We start from the raw sequence: 20,015 nt of genomic DNA, 5'->3' as shown, positions 1-20,015 counted from the left end.
TGTCTCTAAACACAATATATATATATATATATATATATATATATATATATATATATACACATATATATATAAAAAAATATTAAAAAATATTGCAAACCATAACAATTTCCCAACATATAGGCCTAGTTCAAAGTCAATCAATCTACACCTTGACAAATGGTGTATATTTATACACAAAAGAAAACATGACTGGTCATAGTGCCACACTCTCTCAGGAAGCAAGGGAACGAGGAAATGGAGACTCAAAACCAACAGACTTTAATTATATAAAATAAAACAGGATACAGCTCTGGAACGCAAGAGAACATGAAGACATATAAAACGGACGCTCGAGACTTCAAAACACAGGGCTTAAGTAACAAGGGAGGAAACAAGCGAATTAATCAACATAAGGAGGAAAGAAGGGAAACACAGGTGGAATCAAATAAACATAATGAGGACAGGAACAGGAAGACCAAAAATGGGCATATGTGTCACGAATCCAGTCTATGAACTTCCGTTCACTCACCACCAGAGGTCACGCCCTTACTACACTGACTCTCACACCACACAGACTGTTACATGTCACTCCGGACTACAGTTCCCATCATCCATTGCACTGATTACACACACACAGCTGAATGCACTGATTACACACACAGCTGAATCCAATCAGACACGCTTTATAAGCCCTGGACTTCCTCATTCAGATCGCCGAGTATTGTATGCACATATCGCTAGTCAGTGATAGGTACGTTACGGCGCCATTTCGTTAGCCATTGTTTATTTCCAAGTCCGATCGATGACCCACTCTTGTCCTAGGATTACTCTTTGTCTTGCCTTTGTTGTACCTGTTTGCCGTTGTTTGACCCATGCCTGTTATGACCACATCTCTTAAATAAAAGCATGCAGATGGATCCACACATCTCGGTCGCCCCGTAACAGAATACTCGGCCACACAAGGATCCAGCAGCTTTTCAAGTGGACACTGGCCAGGTATGGACATTGCAAGACTGTTATTAGTCCTCAAACAGGGCACATGATCGCTCAAGGACTATATTCAAGAGTATCTGAACTTTGCTTATTTTTCTGATCTGCCGGACTGTGTACCCCTAGACTTCTTTTGTGAGGGCATTAATCAGCTGCTCAAATCACGTTTAATCCGTGAAGGTCCCCGCTCATCTCTCAGTCAGTTTATGGACTATGCTTTGTTGACTGTTGGTTCAACATTCACTGTGGGTGTTGTGGAGGAATGCGACCCTGCACTCACTCGTGTAATGGCGGCCACGCTAGTGCACGCTCACAAAATGGCGGAAACAACAGCGCCCTGTTATGTCACAGCTGCCAATCCTGAATCAAGTCAAGTCCCCGCTGATTTTCCTGAGTCAACTCAAGTCACGGTTGATCTTCCAGAGTCAAGTCACGGTTGATCTTCCAGAGTCAAGTCAAGTCACGGTTGATCTTCCAGAGTCAAGTCATGTCACCGTTGATCTTCATGAGTCTAGTCAAGTCACGGTTGATCTTCATGAATCTAGTCCCTAAACCAGCGCTCTCAAGCCCTCCAGTTTCTGAAGTATTTCCCCTGTCTGTAGCGCTTCCCACAATGGGGATCGCTTTATGGTGGATTTGGGCTGCATACACCACCACTGAAAATTTAGAAACTGCGGCGGCCACTGTGCGATCTCCCGAGGTGGCGGCTGATGCTGCAGATCCTCCCGAGGTAGTCGTGCACGCTGCCATGTTCCCAGAGGCGATGGCGCCCGCTGCAGCTTCTCCAGAGGTGGCGGCCCACGCTGCAGAACCTCCCGAGGTGGCGGTGCTTGCTTCAGCTCCTTGCGCGGTGGTGGCGCCCAGCAATACACGTTCAACCTGTCATGTCACGGTCGAAGGAACCGTTGCTTAACTCTGTGGATGTTTTGTTAAGGAGAATATTCATGAACTTTCCCTGTTTCCTGATGGTACGGCTGTAGAACCTCTAGAGGTGGCGGCATCCGCTGCAGAACCTCCAGAGGTGTCAGTGGTATCCACTTATAGACTCTCGTCCTGTTCTGTTCTGGCCAAGGAGGCAGTCTGTGAACTCTCTGCCTGTCCTGTAACGGCTATGGAGGCCGTCTGTGAACTCTCTGCCAGTCCTGTTCCGGCCAAGGAAGCTGTCTGTGAACTCTCTGCCTGTCCTGTTCCGGCCAAGTAAGCCGCCTATGAACTCTCTTCCTGCCCTGAACCAGCCGAGGAGGCTATTTCGGGAACTCTCGACTTGTTCTAAACCCGTCATGAAGGCCAATTATAGACTTTTGTCCTGTTCCGATCCAGCCGAGGAGGTTGCCTATGAACTCTCAGCCCTGTCTGTCACAGCCAAGGACGCTGTCTGTGAATTTCCTGACTGTTCTGTTGCAGCTGCAAGAGCCATTCTGGAACTCTCAAACCAGCCTGTTGCGACTGAGGCCTTAAATGTACTATTTCCCTGCCTAGTTAACCCTGCCATGGCCATAGGGGCCGTTAACGAACCTTCTGTCTGCCCTGCTAGCCAAGTCACGAGCCCAAAGGCCACTAATACATTTTCTGTCTGTCTAAATAATGCTAATGATCCTGATTTGTAACTTTTTGTCAGTCCTGTTTTAGTCTGTAAGTCTAATGATGAGCCATTTGTCTGTCCACTTTAAAGTAATGTGTTTGACGTTTCTGTCAGTCCCATTGCAATCAATGAACCTGTTATCTGCCCCCCAAGTTCAGTCATGACCCCAGAAACCTTAACTAAGCTCCCTGAAGGCTCAGGTAACCTTGTCATAACCCAAAGATCTGCCTTTGACCTCTTAACTCTGTCTGTCATGAGCCCAGAAACTACAAAAACACTCCATGTCTGTCCCATTACCCCTGTCATTTCCCAAGAGACCACTAATGAACTGTCTATCTATCTGGTTTCAGTCAAGAATTCTAGTTTTGAGCCATATGTCTGTCCTGTTTCGACCAATGAGACTGATTTTGAATGGTCTGCCTGTCCAGTCTCAGTCAGTGAGTCTGTTTGTGAACTGTCTGCCTGTCCAGTTTCAGTCCATGAGCCGGTTTATGAACTGTTTTCCGGTCTAGTTTCAGTCAATGAACCAGATTTTGAATGGTCTACCCATTCAGTGGTCACCAGGGAGACTATAGATGAACTTCTTGTGTTCTCTGCCTCGGTCCTTGAGGTGCGTCTGTTTCCTGTTTTTCAAGTTTACCCAGGTCCCAGTTCCTACCTTGGGTTCCTGCTCCAGCCTGGTGGTCTTCTAACCCGCTCTGGTGGTCTTCTGCTCCATCTGCTCCGCCGTGGAGGTCTTCTGCTCCGCCCTGGTGGGCTTCTGTCCAATCTGCTCAGTCATGGTGGTCTTCTGCTCTGTCTGCGCCGGCCTGGTGGTCTTCTGCTCCATCTGCTCCGGCCTGGTGGTCTCCTGTCCTGCTCTGGTGGTCTTCTGCTCCACCGTGGGGATCTTTGGACCCGTCTGCTCAGCTGTAGTGGTCCTCAGCTCCACCTGCTCTGCCGGCTCCACCCTGGTTCTCTGCTCCGTCCTGGTTTCCTGCTTCGCCAGTTCAGCCTGGGTACCCTGCTCTGCCCCAGTCTCCGGTCTCTCCACTTTCACGTGGACCTGGCCCTCCGTCCCTCCCCCTGTTCTGCCTCTGCTCCATCGCCCTCCTGGATCATTTTGAATTAGGAGCTTCTGGAAGCCGCTCCTTCGGGGGGGGGGGAGAATTCACAAATTCAGTCTATGAACTTCTGTTCACTCACCACCAGAGGTCACGCGCTCACTACATTGACTCTCACACCACACAGACTGGTACAATCCGGACTACAGTTCCCATCATCCATTGTACTGATTTCACACACACACAGCTGAATGCACTGATTACACACACAGCTGAATCCAATCAGACACGGTTTATAAGCCCTTGACTTCCTCATTCAGATCGCCGAGTATTGTATGCGCATATCGCTAGTCAGTGATAGCTACGTTACGGAGCCATTTCGTTAGCCATTGTTTATTTCCAAGTCCTAGTCTTAGTCTAGTTTTGCCTGTTTTCCGGTCCTTTGACTATTGCTCGTGTTTACAGATTAACCCCTTTTGTCAAACCCTCTGGATTACGTTTGCCGATCGATGACCCACGCTTGTCCTAGGATTACTCTGTCTTGCCTGTGTTGTACTTGTTTGACCCATGCCTGTTATGACCAGGTCTCTTAAATAAACGCATGCAGATGGATCCGCACGTCTCACGTCTCTGTCGCCCCGTAACAATATGAGGGAGGGAAACAAGACACAGGAATACAAGAATGAAAACAGGTGTTGAGATCAACCATTTTTGCAAGGCGTTGTTCGGTGAAGTAACATAATTGACAGAACTTTTGTGGACAAAAATATATTCTTAATTTAAAGAAAAATAAATTTCAACTCTACAATGTCTTAATATCTAAAAAAAAAAACCTGAAATATTCAGAAATTTGAATTTGTTAATTCATTATTTTTAAATCAAGACCCACTCATTTAAAAAAATGTACTCCGTAAAAAGTGTAATAGGAACATCTAAGCAATTTCCAGCAAACTCAAACAGAGTGTATATTGTGCGAGATTATAATAGATTATAACTAACAGAATGATTTTAAACGCAGTACATCATTTGATATGTGCTTGGAATAACACTCTGGTGGAAATGTTCATAGCTAACGGGAAAAAAGCAAATGACACAATTCTTCTGTAATGTATGTATGTCCGTTGTGTTGTGAAATTGTTCGTGAGAGTGTGAAAAGTATGTTTTAAGAGCCTTTATTTGCTTAAAGTCCACAGGGTCAAAAGTGCCCTTAGCTGAAGAAACACCCAGTCATGAAATGTAGTCACTCCTGCCAGTGAGGTAGGATTCAAGTCAGAGACGTGCAGTTCCTGTGACGCACAGTTCAGAAAAAGTGGACCTCAGAATTTGGTGATTCACCATGTCAACGTGTCTGTTCTGGCTTTCTAGTTATGTATAATGGCAATTTGTTAATTTTAAATTATTAATAGGATTGCTCTGAAATGTTAGTGGCCATATAAAATCGCTAAAATGCCAGGGATTTTTTAGATTTTGCTGGAAAGCTTGACACACTTCAGTGTTGTCACTCATACAGATGTTCCAGAGCCACATTTATTCAAACATTGTCTTCCTTAGGACTGATGCCAGCATGATCTTTTTTGGGCTCATCTGAGGACTGAGCATTGGCTTGTAAGTACATTTTTGCCAGTCTGTTTGTAGCCTGAACACAGCCCACATAGTATGTCAAAGTTTGGCTAGGTGGGGGTCACAGTGCGCTTCTATGTCACTTATGAAAAGCACATTTTATAAACAGCAAGGTCAACAACCTGCATATAACAAGACTCCTTATTGAGCAGCGATGCAGAGCACACCTTCTTGCTCAAACAGAAATCTGTGCAAATGTTTACATAGACCTTTTCTTTAACAGACTTCCAGTTTTGTTTTGAGCGGGTAAGAGCAATTTTGGAAAACCGCAACATGATTTTGATCACAGATATGCCACAATGTCCTGTACGTAAATAGAAAACAAGAAAGCACATATGAATGTGACCATTAATGTACCTACAACTCTGCCTGGTTCATGCTTCCTATTCTTTTGCCACTCAGCCTTTCATAGTTTAATTTTGAATAGCTTATTGAAAGTCTCTTTATTGCTGTCTTGTTTTATTATTATTTCTATACATTTATTTATCATTTCAATAAGAATTACCAGTGGATAATTGCATACATTTACCAATACACTTTTCTTTTTTTTTTTTACATTTCTGATGTAGGTATACCATACATCTGATAAACTTCAAACCAACATCAGCCATTCAGAAAATTCTGATCTTGATACTTTCAACCTGAGCTCAACATAAAGAGGGAAGGACTGAGTTCCAGTGCTACAGTTTGTCAGATTTCATCACTTTAGCCTCTCACTTATTTTGACAAAAGCATCTCTGCTGGAGGGCTCAGGAACGCACCTTACATATGTTCCTTATTTAGTCAAACCAGAAGTGTGCTGCTGATTGAGTGTTTATAGAGCAATAGATTCAATTATAAAAGTGCTCTGTCCTCCTCTTTTGGACCTAATCACACGATTGACGTCGCCCTTTGGTAGTTTGATAGTGGTCTGAGATGCATGTATTTATGTAGTCATAATCTTGATTGCCAACTATGACTTTGCACTGATTTGTCAATGCTTGATTTTATTTCAAGATTTATGTCACAATAATCCACAAGTAATTAATGTGACTCCAGTCCAATCAATTAAAATCTGTGTGTTTGTAATAAAAAATAATTAAGGCATTTTAACTTCAAACGAGTCAATATAATCAGGAGAAAAATATGCACAGATCAAGCACCATTTATAAGGGAAAGCAGTCCAAAACAGTTCTAAACAAATATGTCAGTGGATTTTGATGTAAGAGGACAACAGGGGATGGATGTTTTCACTGGAAGAAGCATTATTATGGATTATGAACTCCTATTTTGGCCAGAAGTGACGGTTTAAAGTTAAAACGCCTTCATTTGTTCCTTACAAACATGCAACTTTTCACTTCACAAGATGTTGATTGGTAGACAAGAGTCGTGTGGATTATCTTTGGATTATTGTGATGTTTTTTATCTGGCGGTTTGGACTCTCATTCTGACGGCACCCATTCACTGCAGAGAATCCATTGGTGAACAAGAGATGTAATTCTAAATGTTTTTAAATCTGTTCTGATGAAGAAACAAACTCATCTATATCTTGGATGGCCTGAGGGTGAGTAAATTTTCTGCAAATTTTCATTTTTGGGAGAACTATTCCTTTAATATGATATTCAATGACTTCATGTATTTTCATCTTTATGTATCCATCACCTACTTTGTGCTTTTCAATTCATTGCTTGCATGTTTATTTTCCTCTGCGTTTGAATTTCTGCCACTGTAATGACACACTAAGGCTTTCTGTAGATAGAGGTGTATTTCTACTATAATCAGCTGAATTAAAGAAGTGATTTCATGATGAACCATTTATGTGACTTCTAAAACCAGAGCAATTATATCAGATTTTATAGATGTTTAGATTCTATAGATCTCTTTTCATTTTTACATTGTCTTTTTTCTGTACTCACTAGTGGAAAAAAGCCAAATTAAGTCAATGATTTAATGCTGGGAAACATTATATCAGGAAAAATGAGTTATCATATATACCCATGGGATGTATATACCCACCACACGTCTTGTTATCAGTCTGTCTCAGAGCCCATTTTTATTTGAAGGAACAGATGCATTAAAATGCAAGGAATGTCCTCAAGTCCTAATCAAAACAAATGCCGTATTAGCAGCAACGGTGAGCTAAAGCCAGCACTGTTTTTTCTTACCGTAAAAGGTGTTTGCCTTTTTAAACCTTTCTTTCTTTCCTGATACCAAATGCAGACTTTGTGCAGAAACGTTAGAGCATTCTTGTTGTGCACAGTTCCACAGTCAAATGCAAGAGTGCACCGTATATGAAAAAGCACCAGAAGTGGTAAACTTACAAGACTACAAGTTTTTTTTATTTCCTTTTATAAAATAATATTCCATATAAATGTGACTTAATAAACAGAGAGTAGCTTGTGAGATGTGTTTAAACAGGTACTACAAGAATAATGTCAGGTCTGTTCCTGTGGATAAGGAAATACTGTTCTACATCTCCCTTTAAACGTTCACACACTTAAACAAACACAAATGCTTACATAGGAACTGCATCTGCTCTAAATTCCTTACAGGACGTGTGTGGAGTGGGGTGAATTCATGCAAAGACCATTTCAATTTGTGAAATCTATCCTTCAAAGGGTATGGTGGGTGGTGTGCGTAGTGTAGAACGGCGATCCAGTTTTAGAATTTCAGGAATTCGGTTTGCATTAGGATGGGGGGAAAAGCTATGGTTAATAATGAGTATTTTAATTATTTATTTTATGATTAATGTTTAACTGTGGATTGTTTGGAATTGCATTTAGGCCTACATGATTTTTTTTTTCTGAAAATCATCACAAATAATAAAATATTTAGCCTACAAATACAATCATTAGGATTCTCTGCAGGCCTGTTGGATGCAGCTAATCATATGATTTGCATTTTCTAAAGGATGTACATGTTTTTGTGTATAATATTTAAATGAGTCAATGACATGCCAGTAAATCTCTGTGTGATGCACAAAACAGTGACAATTAGCAGATGAAATGAGGCATGCAGCAGCTTTAAGTGAGGGGTATAAATGGACACTATTGAGAGAGAGCTGGCGTCCTTCTCCTCAGCTCTGGGACTTACACTATGCTCTAGAAGCCATGGCGTACAATGCACTGTTCAGTTCCAGCAGGAAAATAAATATGTTCTTCGCTGTCCAAAAATACTATGTGAAGGCGCTCCCTGTGAAAGAAAGCCTATTTCCTGACAGCAGGGAGCCACTGAGTGCAAAACTTCTTGGGTCAGATTATGTTAGATATAGCAGTAGCAAAAACTCTACAAAACTAATACGGTCATTTGTCTATGTCAGGTTCAAACTCGCTCTATAGTCAAATGTATTAAAAAAAAAATCAATTTTGTGGAGTCAGTAAGACGTATAACTGCACCAGTTAAATTCAAAGGTCCATAATGTCTTTTTAGATTGGAGGTGAGGCAGCACTTTACCTCTCCTCATTCTTCTCGGTAGGTAGTAGGGAAAACAGTTCAGTGCCACCACACAGAATGACAGAAAGCACCTGGAGTGACAACTGCCCTGAGGAATTCTGTTTCCTCACACAGGCTTGCGAAGAAGCTTTTTTTTTTTAAATCTCCCCAGAGACCTGAGTTTTCTCTTCCTCTACAGAAACAAGATTGTCAGTGAGGAGAACGCCTGACGTCTTTCAATAGTTTGGCCTTTTTGATGAAAAGAGCCCTTCAGGACAGCGAAATGTCCACAGGTCCCCGAAGGCTTCACTTGGAACTGTGCGTGTTGTCAACGTCAATCACCAAACGTCAGCTTGATTGCTTAAAATCTGATGAAAAGGCTGTCCCTTTTCTACTCTTCTGAAGCACTACTGTATAACTTCTGTGTGATAATGATTTAATTTAATATAATTTACATAAACGTTTTTAATTTAAACACATTGCTTTCTGGAAGTAAGAAGATATATTTAGTATTTTGAGGGGGCTTTAAGGTATTGTGTCTCTTTAAAGGTGTCAAGGGACACAGGTTAACCTGAGCAGGTTAACAAACCAGGGCAAATTTCAAACATACCTTTGCATCTCATTTCATACACACAAACTGCAGAATAAAAGCAAAGAGGACAAAGCTCTCACACAAACTCACAGTGGGAATCTCCTCTTTGAAGTCCATTCCAACCAGTTCAGTTACAGTTTTTAATCACCATCCAAAAGAAACAAGAATGTCCCTCCCATCTAAACCTTAACTGAGTTTAAACGGCACTCATGACTGGTTCTCTCTGTATCGCTGCAGTGTAATCGGTATGTTAATGATGGAGAGATGGATAGTCTGAGAGAAGGTGAGATTTAAGGAACGTTTTCATATTAGCATGATTTACATCATCACAAATTAAATACCTTCAGGAATAAATGGAAATCAGATCTTAAATGTCATGCTGCAGCTTTTTTCCTAAACTCTGACACCAAGCACACAGCGTTCTTTATTGGGTACTCCGTGTTCTTATGTCTTGTGAGACATTGCAAGGTTCTCAAATAGTGACTCTATTCAATGGGATACGTTGTCATGTTCCTCAGAGAGGAACATTTGAGAGGAACAACAGGGTGGGCCAGGCTGCTGAATGAAGCCTTGTGTTGCTGCTTTCCACTTGTGTTAATGTTGCTGCTCCAGAAGACTAATTAATATGATGGATGTTTGTGAACAAGTGGCACAATATTTGAAAACAGCACTTGGGATTTTGGGAAATTGAGAAAATAAGACACAAATCTTGAATTAAATCACTGATGTAGTATGAAACGTGTAGCATACACAGGGCTAGTTGTCACACTTTACTTCTGTGAATATTCTAGGCTGGAATAACGACATTGTAATAGCCCAGGACAAAATGAATAACATTAAACAGCATATCTGTAGCTTAAAGGAATAGTTCACCCAAGAATGAAAATGTGTCAAACATTTACTCACCCTCAGGCCATCCAAGATGTAGATGAGTTTGTTTCTTCATCAGAACAGATTTGGACAAATTTGGCATTACATCACTTGCTCACCAATGGATCCACTGCAGTGAATGGGTGCCGTCAGAATGAGAGTCCAAACAGTTGATAAAAGCATCACAATAATCCACAAGTAGTCCACATGACTCAAGTCCATCAGTTAACCTGTGAAGTGAAAGGCTAATATGTACCAGGGGTGAATAAGGTATAAAGATGTACCTTTTAGCTTTTGTAACTTCATAAAATGAATAGCCTATCTTGAATGCAATATGTAATTGAACTTGAGTTGAGTTGCCAGTGTCGTTTTATTAATTGCAGTGAAATTCACAGCTAAAGTGCATAGCAAAAATGTGATGAAATTAGTTTTAATTTGAAGGACATAATTCTTAGAAATTATTCTAATTTAATTGGGTTTTGATTAAGGTGTTATGCAAAAGGGAATACGGCATCATGTAATAAATATTAGCAAAAAAAGCCGTCTGTGTTTCGTCCAATAATGTATTATGGCTCAAAACGGATCAAGAGGACTGTCGACATAAATATCGTCAGGATTTGCGCATGCTAGCCACAAAAGTTTCGGAGGCTCTGTGTATGGCCAAATTACATCATACATGGAAATTTTATGAACTCCTTTACTCCACCTCTCGTTCCCTAGCCCCCCTTTCAGCTCCTGTTCAGTTAAAGCATTCCCCTTCTGCTTCTCATTCTCCTGCCAGAGGCGCTTCTGAACTTTACTGCACACGCGACACTTTTATTAGCGGTTTGGATTGAGAGACGCGCGTGCCATCAGAGAGCTGAAACGCATCTGCAATCAAGGACTATAAGAGTTTCAGAGGGACACTGCATCATACAGGTGATGTACAGTTTGGCTTTATGTTGTGGTTGCGCTGGCTGTACAAGTGAGCACTGTCACAGCATCTCTGGCTTAGTTAGATTAATCCAAATGTTCAGAGTAGATTTCATTGTTAAAGTATTGTGAAAAGCCTGTCAGTTAGTGAGACAAATTGATCAAAATTCATCATTTGGTGTTAAAGAATTGTGTTATAATAACCCCTACAAATACAACTCATTATATACACTATAAACACTTTAAAGGAGATAGACATGTAGATGTTTGTGAAAGAGGGATGATTATTTTTAAATCCTATCCTATTTATTGCATCAACATTTGTTAATAGCTACTTTACTATATTTAAGGGTGGATAATTTTATCAGTTGTTTATTGCAACAATATTGCAAATACATAACTACAATAACTTTGTCTAGTGCTCGTATTAACGTTTATAGCATGATTTGTGAAAATGTAATTATACTGAATGACATAGCATAGACTTCTTCATGGCTAGTTTGAAATTCTGTAACCTACTTGTTCTACAGATCTGTTCTGAAAACACTCTGAGTGTCAGCATACCCAATGAGCTTCCTCTCCGGCCTCTGATGGGTGACACATTAGTTCTGCCCTGCTACTTCCAGGACAACACAGTCAATGACCCTGGTGCCCCCACCATTGCCCCTTTGTCTCACCGGATCAAATGGAGTCTGATCACCAAGGAAAAGCCCACAAACATTTTAGCGGCATCTGAAGGAGTAGTAAGCATCGACAAAAGGTATCTGGATAGGATCACCATGGTTGGATACCCTATGACACCCACAGACGCCTCTATTAAGATCACTGAGCTCCATTCCAATGACTCGGGAGTGTACCGCTGTGAGGTCATGAATGGAATAGAGGATGGTCATAATATAGTTGACGTTCAAGTTCAAGGTACTGTTTGTGTGAAGATCCTTAAAGAGAATATTACTTTATGACTGTGTGTGTTTTGTTTTGTTTTCTCAGAAATATGAAATAGATGCACTTATTTTGCTTAGGTATTGTTTTCCACTATCGTGCAATCACCACACGATATACCCTTACGTTTGAGAAGGCCAAGGCAGCCTGTATTCAAAACAGTGCAGTGATTGCTACTCCAGAGCAACTCCAAGCAGCATATGATGAGGGATTCCACCAGTGTGATGCTGGCTGGCTTGCAGATCAGACCGTCAGGTCAGTTAACTTTAATCTAAAAAATTTCCTGGTAAATTTACGGTCAAAATGGCAGCTGAGGTGTCCAGAAATTCACCCTAAAAATACAGTGAAAATGTTTCAGGTATTATAGTAAGGCATATTGGTGGATGTATATTTTACAACTTATATTTGTTGATATATCAATCTACATGAAAATCTGCTATTTATCTTAAAATGTACTGATAACCACTATAATAGCACAGGTGGTTCGAGAAAAAGCCACATGATGAATTAGAATTCATTATAAGTGGCCTGTCCATAAAACATGGCCAATATTTTTGTGTAGATGATGCACATACACAAGAAAAAAAATGTCACTGGATTGATGCAATAAACATTAACTAAATAACAGAAAATGTAACACAAAACTGCCTAGTTTACATGACTGATAACAAAAATAAGATGAAACAAAATTGTTCATATAAAATATAATGTTAAGAAATATATAATGTGATGTGTGATGCAGGTACTTCTGGGAATGTCCTTTTATTGTTTTTCACTAAACTATAATGTAATTCATAGATTTTACTTTCAAAAACTCTAAATTTGACAGTATTTTACAGTAAAATTACATTTAATGCAATGACAAACCATTTACAGTTTTTCACCATATAATGTAGTAAAGTAACTTACAGTTAACCAATTAACAGGTTTACTGTAGATTTTTTTTCCTGTAAAAATTACAAACTTTTTTGTTTACAATGTATATTTAGTTAATGCTCTATAATTTTGCTTGAAAATGTGATGGAAATAATATCATCTGTTTTTGGAAAAAAGGTACCCTATTCATGATCCTCGTGAGGCTTGCTATGGAGACAAGTACCAATTTCCAGGAGTGAGGACATATGGAGTAAGAGACATGAAAGAGATGTATGACGTGTACTGCTTTGCTGAGAAAATGACAGGTACATGTTTGAGATGGCAGAAAACTAAATGCTAAAACTAAATCCTTCTTTGAAAAACTTCTTTTGAAAAATACTAAAAAAAGAAATGTTCTGTTTCGTCTTACAGGAAAAGTGTTCCACACTACTTCCCCTAACAAATTCACTTTTGAGGAGGCAGAAGCTGAGTGTACAAAGCTGGGTGCCAAGTTGTCCACCACAGGACAGCTGTACCTGGCATGGAAGGGTGGTATGGATGTTTGTAATGCAGGCTGGTTGGCAGACAGGAGTGTCCGCTACCCCATCAACATTGCCCGACCGCAGTGTGGGGGTGGACTGCTGGGAGTGAGAACCGTCTATCTGTTTCCCAATCAGACTGGTTACCCTCTCTCAGACTCCCGCTATGATGCATTTTGCTACTCTGGTAAAAAATTCTCTATTATTTTGCTATTCCTTATTTATAATTTATGATTGTCCATCCACATACATATGTGACCCTGGACCACAAAACCATAAGGGTCCATTTCTCGAAATTGAGATTTATATATCACCTGAAAGCCGAATAAATAATCTTTCCATTGATGTATGGTTTGTTGGGATCGGACAATATTTGGCCGAGATACAACTATTTGAAAATCTGGAATCTGACGGTGCAAAAAAATCTAAATATTGAGAAAATCGCCTTTAAAGTTGTCCGAATGAAGTTCTTAGCAATGCATATTACTAATCAAAAATTACGTTTTGATATATTTACAGTAGGAAATGTACAAAATATCTTCATGGAACATGATCTTTACTTAATATCCTAATGATTTTTGGCATAAAAGAAAAATCGATAATTTTGACCCATACAATGTTTTTTTGGCTATTGCTACAAATATACCCCAGCGACTTAAGACCCAGGGTCCAGGGTCACATATATATATTTGTGATTGTTTTATCCTTATTGATCCATTTAATCCACAATAATGTGTTTAACAGCTGGTGCTAATTGATCAGATACTGATCAACAGGTGTATATTGTTCATATATTATTTTTATTTAGAAACGGGTGAGGAGGGTTCCGGCTTTTTGCCATTTGACATCGAGACGACCACAGAAGCCGGCAGCGGTGTCCTGAGAGTGGACACAATCACAGAAAGCCCCCAGGTGTTTTTAAAGCCCACATCCACAAAAAGTGAACTGAAGGGAGAAGTTGTAACATATAAGCCCTCAGTGACCACTAGTGTCGAGTTCCCATATACTGCACTAAATATTTCCCAGCTTTACTAATCAAAAATTACGTTTTGATATATTTACAGTAGGAAATGTACAAAATATCTTCATGGAACATGATCTTTACTTAATATCCTAATGATTTTTGGCATAAAAGAAAAATCGATAATTTTGACCCATACAATGTTTTTTTGGCTATTGCTACAAATATACCCCAGCGACTTAAGACCCAGGGTCCAGGGTCACATATATATATTTGTGATTGTTTTATCCTTATTGATCCATTTAATCCACAATAATGTGTTTAACAGCTGGTGCTAATTGATCAGGTACTGATCAACAGGTGTATATTGTTCATATATTATTTTTATTTAGAAACGGGTGAGGAGGGTTCCGGCTTTTTGCCATTTGACATCGAGACGACCACAGAAGCCGGCAGCGGTATCCTGAGAGTGGACACAATCACAGAAAGCCCCCAGGTGTTTTTAAAGCCCACATCCACAAAAAGTGAACTGAAGGGAGAAGTTGTAACATATAAGCCCTCAGTGACCACCAGTGTCGAGTTCCCATATACTGCACTAAATATTTCCCAGCTGCCACTTTCACCACCTCCCAGCTCTGCTGAGGTGGTTACGGACGTTGTGGAAGGGATAACTGACAGGACTGATCTTGGCTCTGATGTATCCCATTTGAATGAAACCGAAGCTGTCATGCCTGCCACAGGTATGTATCAATGTGGGAATATACAGTAACAATGTATGTGTTCAGCATTATTCTGTTGTTCTCTGTGATTTGACATATGCATGTAATAATAACTGCAAAACACCACAATTTATGGTTAATATTAGTTATATATTCTTATTTATTACTGTGTCCCACTTTATGTATCTCATTCATGGTGGCTTCAGTTCCTTTAGTTCACGTTATAGTTTTTGCATAATCAAATTTATCATGACAACAACAAACACGAAGACCAATGCATTTTATGAGAGTTACACTGTTCGTCTTTCAGGTCCACCTGTTTTTTCTGTGAATAATTGATTAAAAAATGTACACAAAAGTTGTATTATGGCTTCAGAATATTTACTCTAAGTGTGTGGGATAATTTTATGGTACTTTTTAATCCTTTAGAACAATATGCTGGGACAAGTGGGTCTCTGACAATAACCTTGTTAAAGATAAATCATGAAAATGCATGATTTTACTGTTATTGTCATCAACATCAGTGTATTGTTTCAGTTTTATAACCCTATTTAACAGGTTTTTACTGTAGCATTTTTACAGTCTTTTACCATTAAATCCACGGTCATTTTTTACAGTGTTGGTAAGTTAGATAAATCTGTTGACACCCATTATTAATAATTCTCTCTGCAGGTGTGGTCTTCCATTATCGTGCAAGCTCCGGTCGTTATGTCTTTGACTTTGTCGAGGCTCAACTGGCATGCCAGAGCATCGGTGCAGTCATTGCTAGTGCCCAGCAACTGCAGGCAGCCTATGAGTCTGGTTACCATCAATGTGACGCTGGCTGGCTGTTAGATCAGACAGTCAGGTACGATTCATTGCACTATTGTAACATTGTGATGAACTGTTAATTTTTTTTATTAAATTGTTGGTGTCTATTTTTATTTCTACTTCATAAATCATAATGTTTTCATTTATATGTTTACCATATATAAAATTATAAGTATAAAGCAAAATATGTGTGGCAGGGTTGATGACAAATGATTGTAGTGGAATTATCTACTTCATATTGCAAGACTATATGTTTACAAATGTATGTAAATAATGATTATGCAGGTATCCCATTGTGTCTCCACGTGAGAAATGCTCTGGTGATTTGGAGCATGTTCCTGGGGTGAGGTCTTATGGACTGCGTTCTGCCAATGAACACTATGATGTGTACTGCTATGTGGACAAACTACGGGGTAAGATAATTTACATAAATATATAACAACTGCTATGTGGTCAAAGGGTGGGTAAATACATATAAATGACCTAAATTTTAAGTTTCTGAGAGTAATACAAAACAAAAAAATAAAAATTGGATAAAGAATTACTCTGAATCACTGTGTAGCTTGAGTTTTAAAGTAAATGTTCACTTTTTCAGGGGAGGTGTTCCATGCAAGTTCATTTGAGGGATTCACTTACCCTAATATACAAAACTGATAAGAAAAAACTAAGAAGAAACATAGTTATTTCAACAAAAAAAACATCAAATTTGAAATGTAATGCAGGGAATTCTGGGATTGTCAATTTACGGTTATTCACTGTAAATTATATGGTCTTTTTCACTTCCAAAAACAGTATACTACCGTAAAATTAATGTCCAATACATGTAATGTCCAATACAGTTTTTCACCGTATGTAGTAGGGGAATTTGCCATTAACCATTTAACAGGTTTTTACTGTAGCATTTTTACAGTCTTTTACCGTTAAATTCACGGTCATTTTTTACAGTGTTGGTAAGTTAGATAAATCTGTTGACACCCATTATTAATAATTCTCTCTGCAGGTGTGGTCTTCCATTATCGTGCAAGCTCTGGTCGTTATGTCTTTGACTTTGTCGAGGCTCAACTGGCATGCCAGAGCATCGGTGCAGTCATTGCTAGTGCCCAGCAACTGCAGGCAGCCTATGAGTCTGGTTACCATCAATGTGACGCTGGCTGGCTGTTAGATCAGACAGTCAGGTACGATTCATTGCACTATTGTAACATTGTGATGAACTGTTAAATTTTTTATTAAATTGTTGGTGTCTATTTTTATTTCTACTTCATAAATCATAATGTTTTCATTTATATGTTTACCATATATAAAATTATAAGTATAAAGCAAAATATTTGTGGCAGGGTTGATGACAAATGATTGTAGTGGAATTATCTGCTTCATATTGCAAGACTATATGTTTACAAATGTATGTAAATAATGATTATGCAGGTATCCCATTGTGTCTCCACGTGAGAAATGCTCTGGTGATTTGGAGCATGTTCCTGGGGTGAGGTCTTATGGACTGCGTTCTGCAAATGAACACTATGATGTGTACTGCTATGTGGACAAACTACGGGGTAAGATAATTTACATAAATATATAACAACTGCTATGTGGTCAAAGGGTGGGTAAATACATATAAATGACCTAAATTTTAAGTTTCTGAGAGTAATACAAAACAAAAAAATAAAAATTGGATTCTCTTGTGGGATAAAGAATTACTCTGAATCACTGTGTAGCTTGAGTTTTAAAGTAAATGTTCACTTTTTCAGGGGAGGTGTTCCATGCAAGTTCATTTGAGGGATTCACTTACGATGAGGCAGTGACTTACTGTCAGGGCCAAAATGCCTCACTGGCCTCCACAGGAGATCTGTATGCCGCTTGGAAGCAGGGCTTTGATAAGTGCCGTGCTGGCTGGCTTCTTGACCACAGTGTACGCTACTCCATCAGTAACCCGTGGCAGCAGTGTGGTGGAGGGAAGGCTGGAGTTCACACAGTTTACAAGTTTCCCAACCAGACTGGCTCTCATGACCTGCACTCCAAATTTGATGCATACTGCATCATGGGTAAATACATCTACAGTATATACATGCCTTAAATTGTAGATTCCTTGAAATGTAAAAAATTTAGTCTGTTGAGTGTTTACACAACATACATTATTCTTTACATATTTGTAATTTTTATTTATTTATATATAGTGGATCTGGATCTGTCTCTGAATGAAAGTGAACCGAATATGATGGTGACAGAGGAAAAGATAGTGAGCGTGACATCCCTCCCTGCTCTTCTCAAACCTGGTAATATATTGTATTTCAGGATACATAAATGAGTCAATGCTAAAAAAAGATTAAGAAATATGCATGAATCATACATAAATTATACATCTGAATAATTATTTAAAAATTTTTTTTTAAATATATTGTTTATGTTTAATATATATTAATTCATAAATAGTATTAGGTTTTGAGGAATCATACCCTGTGACATTTTACAATCTGAACTAACCTTGCCTTACCATAAAGAGTGAAATAAAAGTCAAATTGTCTGATCAATGAACATTGACACACAATTGATGAGGGTCTGCAGGGGTCCTCTCATTTCCTGTTTAATCAATTTTTCTTCATGCTTTTTTTTTTCTTCATTTTGATATCAGGACAGCATCAGTGTAATATTTTTGACTTTATCCCCCACTCCCTTCAAATTAAAAAGAAACAGAAATAATTAAAAACCTGAGTGAAAATGTGTATTTAAAAGGATAGTTCACCCAAAAATGAAAATTCTGTTATCGTTTACTCTCTGGTACCCTCATCTGATTCCAAACCTGTATGGCTTTCTTTCTTCTGAAAAACACAAAAGAAGATAATTTGAAGAATGTTGGTAACCAGAATTGACTTCCATTTTATGGACAAAAAAAGAAACAAAAAAAACAGACATTTCTCAAAATATATTGTTTTATTTGCACAGAGAAAATAAAGTCATACATGTTTGGAATGGCATGAGGGTAAGATGACAGAATTTTAATTTTTGAGTGAACTATCACTTTAAGTCATTGTACAGATGAATTGTATTTTTAATGTATTTTAATGCATGATGAGTGTTAATTTTGGTGCAGTACCTTAGATTCTATGTGTATCTGTGTTTCCTCAGATGGAACCACTTCTACTACTATCCCTGCAGAACCCTCTGGATCTGGCGCATCTGGGGCCAGTGGCACCGATGATCCTTTGAGCAGTGGGAGCGGGGATCAGCTGAGTGGATCACCTGTTTCAAGTGGAGACTCTTCTGGGGCCAGTGGCACTGACAATCTGTTGAGCAGTGGGAACAGGGATCAGCCGAGTGGGTCATTTGTTTTAAGTGGAGAATCTTCTGGGGCCAGTAGCACTGATGATCTGTTGAGCAGTGCAAGCGGGGATCAGCCGAGTGGGTCATTTGTTTCGAGTGGAGACTCTTCTGGAGCCAGTGGCACTGGCGATCTGTTGGGCAGTGGGAGCGGGGATCAGCCGATTGGGTCATTTGTGTCAAATGTAGACTCCTCTGGGGCCAGTGGTAGTGGGGATCTGCCAAGCGGGTCTGAAGGATCATCAGGATCTGGCAGTGGCTTAGATATCCAAGTGACCTTTTCAGGAAGTGACTCTGTTTTATCAGGAGTTGGATCAGCTTCAGGACGACCTAAGGAGGCTGGGGAGGCAGGCACAGAGATCCTCACCTTCCCCCTTGGCCAGGGCTCAGGCCTCTTCGGACTGGACACCTCTGGATCGGGATCAGGGAGTTGGTCAGGGTATAGCTTTGAAGAGAGTGGCTCTACCTCAGACTTTTCCAGCAGCTCAGGAGAAAGCGACGAGAGTGGATACCTTTCTGGCATCTCTTCAGGATCAGGTTCCAGTGAGGAATCCTCAGGATTCAGTGGTTTCCCATCAGGATTTTTTCCCTCTGGAGGATCCAGTGGCATTTCATTCATCGATGGCAGTGGTGTCATGGTGGATAGCTCATGGTTGAAGGTGTCCACTGCTCCACATTTAATAGAACAAGAGCTGGGTGGAAGCCATTTGGATTTTAGCAGATCAGGACATATCTCAGAGTCTGGGGTGAGCGGTGATATCTCTGGGATGAGTGGTGATATATCTGGAGATAGTGGTGTTCACAGTGGCTCTGGGAGTGGTTTAGAGTTTTCTGGTATGACATTTTTGGGGTCGGGCTTCATTGATCTCAAAGAACAA

The 20,015-nt window shown here is 39.7% G+C and overlaps 1 protein-coding gene across 1 annotated transcript in view; it reads left to right on the top strand.

Moving 5' to 3' along the window:
• The first annotated feature begins 2,249 nt into the window (after window positions 1-2,249).
• acana (aggrecan a) overlaps window positions 2,250-20,015 on the top strand; it is a 28,431-nt gene continuing 10,665 nt past the window's right edge. Inside the window, exons 1-11 of the mRNA XM_016247129.1 lie at window positions 2,250-2,429; window positions 11,530-11,917; window positions 12,022-12,196; window positions 12,995-13,122; window positions 13,229-13,522; window positions 14,689-15,036; window positions 15,688-15,862; window positions 16,111-16,238; window positions 17,571-17,864; window positions 17,997-18,095; window positions 18,946-19,932. Coding sequence (XP_016102615.1) covers window positions 2,250-2,429; window positions 11,530-11,917; window positions 12,022-12,196; window positions 12,995-13,122; window positions 13,229-13,522; window positions 14,689-15,036; window positions 15,688-15,862; window positions 16,111-16,238; window positions 17,571-17,864; window positions 17,997-18,095; window positions 18,946-19,932 — 3,196 coding nt within the window. The remainder of the gene's footprint in view (window positions 2,430-11,529; window positions 11,918-12,021; window positions 12,197-12,994; window positions 13,123-13,228; window positions 13,523-14,688; window positions 15,037-15,687; window positions 15,863-16,110; window positions 16,239-17,570; window positions 17,865-17,996; window positions 18,096-18,945; window positions 19,933-20,015) is intronic.

This window comes from Sinocyclocheilus grahami, unplaced genomic scaffold, assembly GCF_001515645.1.
Source record: "Sinocyclocheilus grahami isolate Dianchi unplaced genomic scaffold, SAMN03320097.WGS_v1.1 scaffold826.1, whole genome shotgun sequence".
NCBI lineage: Eukaryota > Metazoa > Chordata > Actinopteri > Cypriniformes > Cyprinidae > Sinocyclocheilus > Sinocyclocheilus grahami.
Note: the sequence above shows the minus strand (reverse complement) of the source record. Positions and strands in the feature narration are given on the sequence as shown.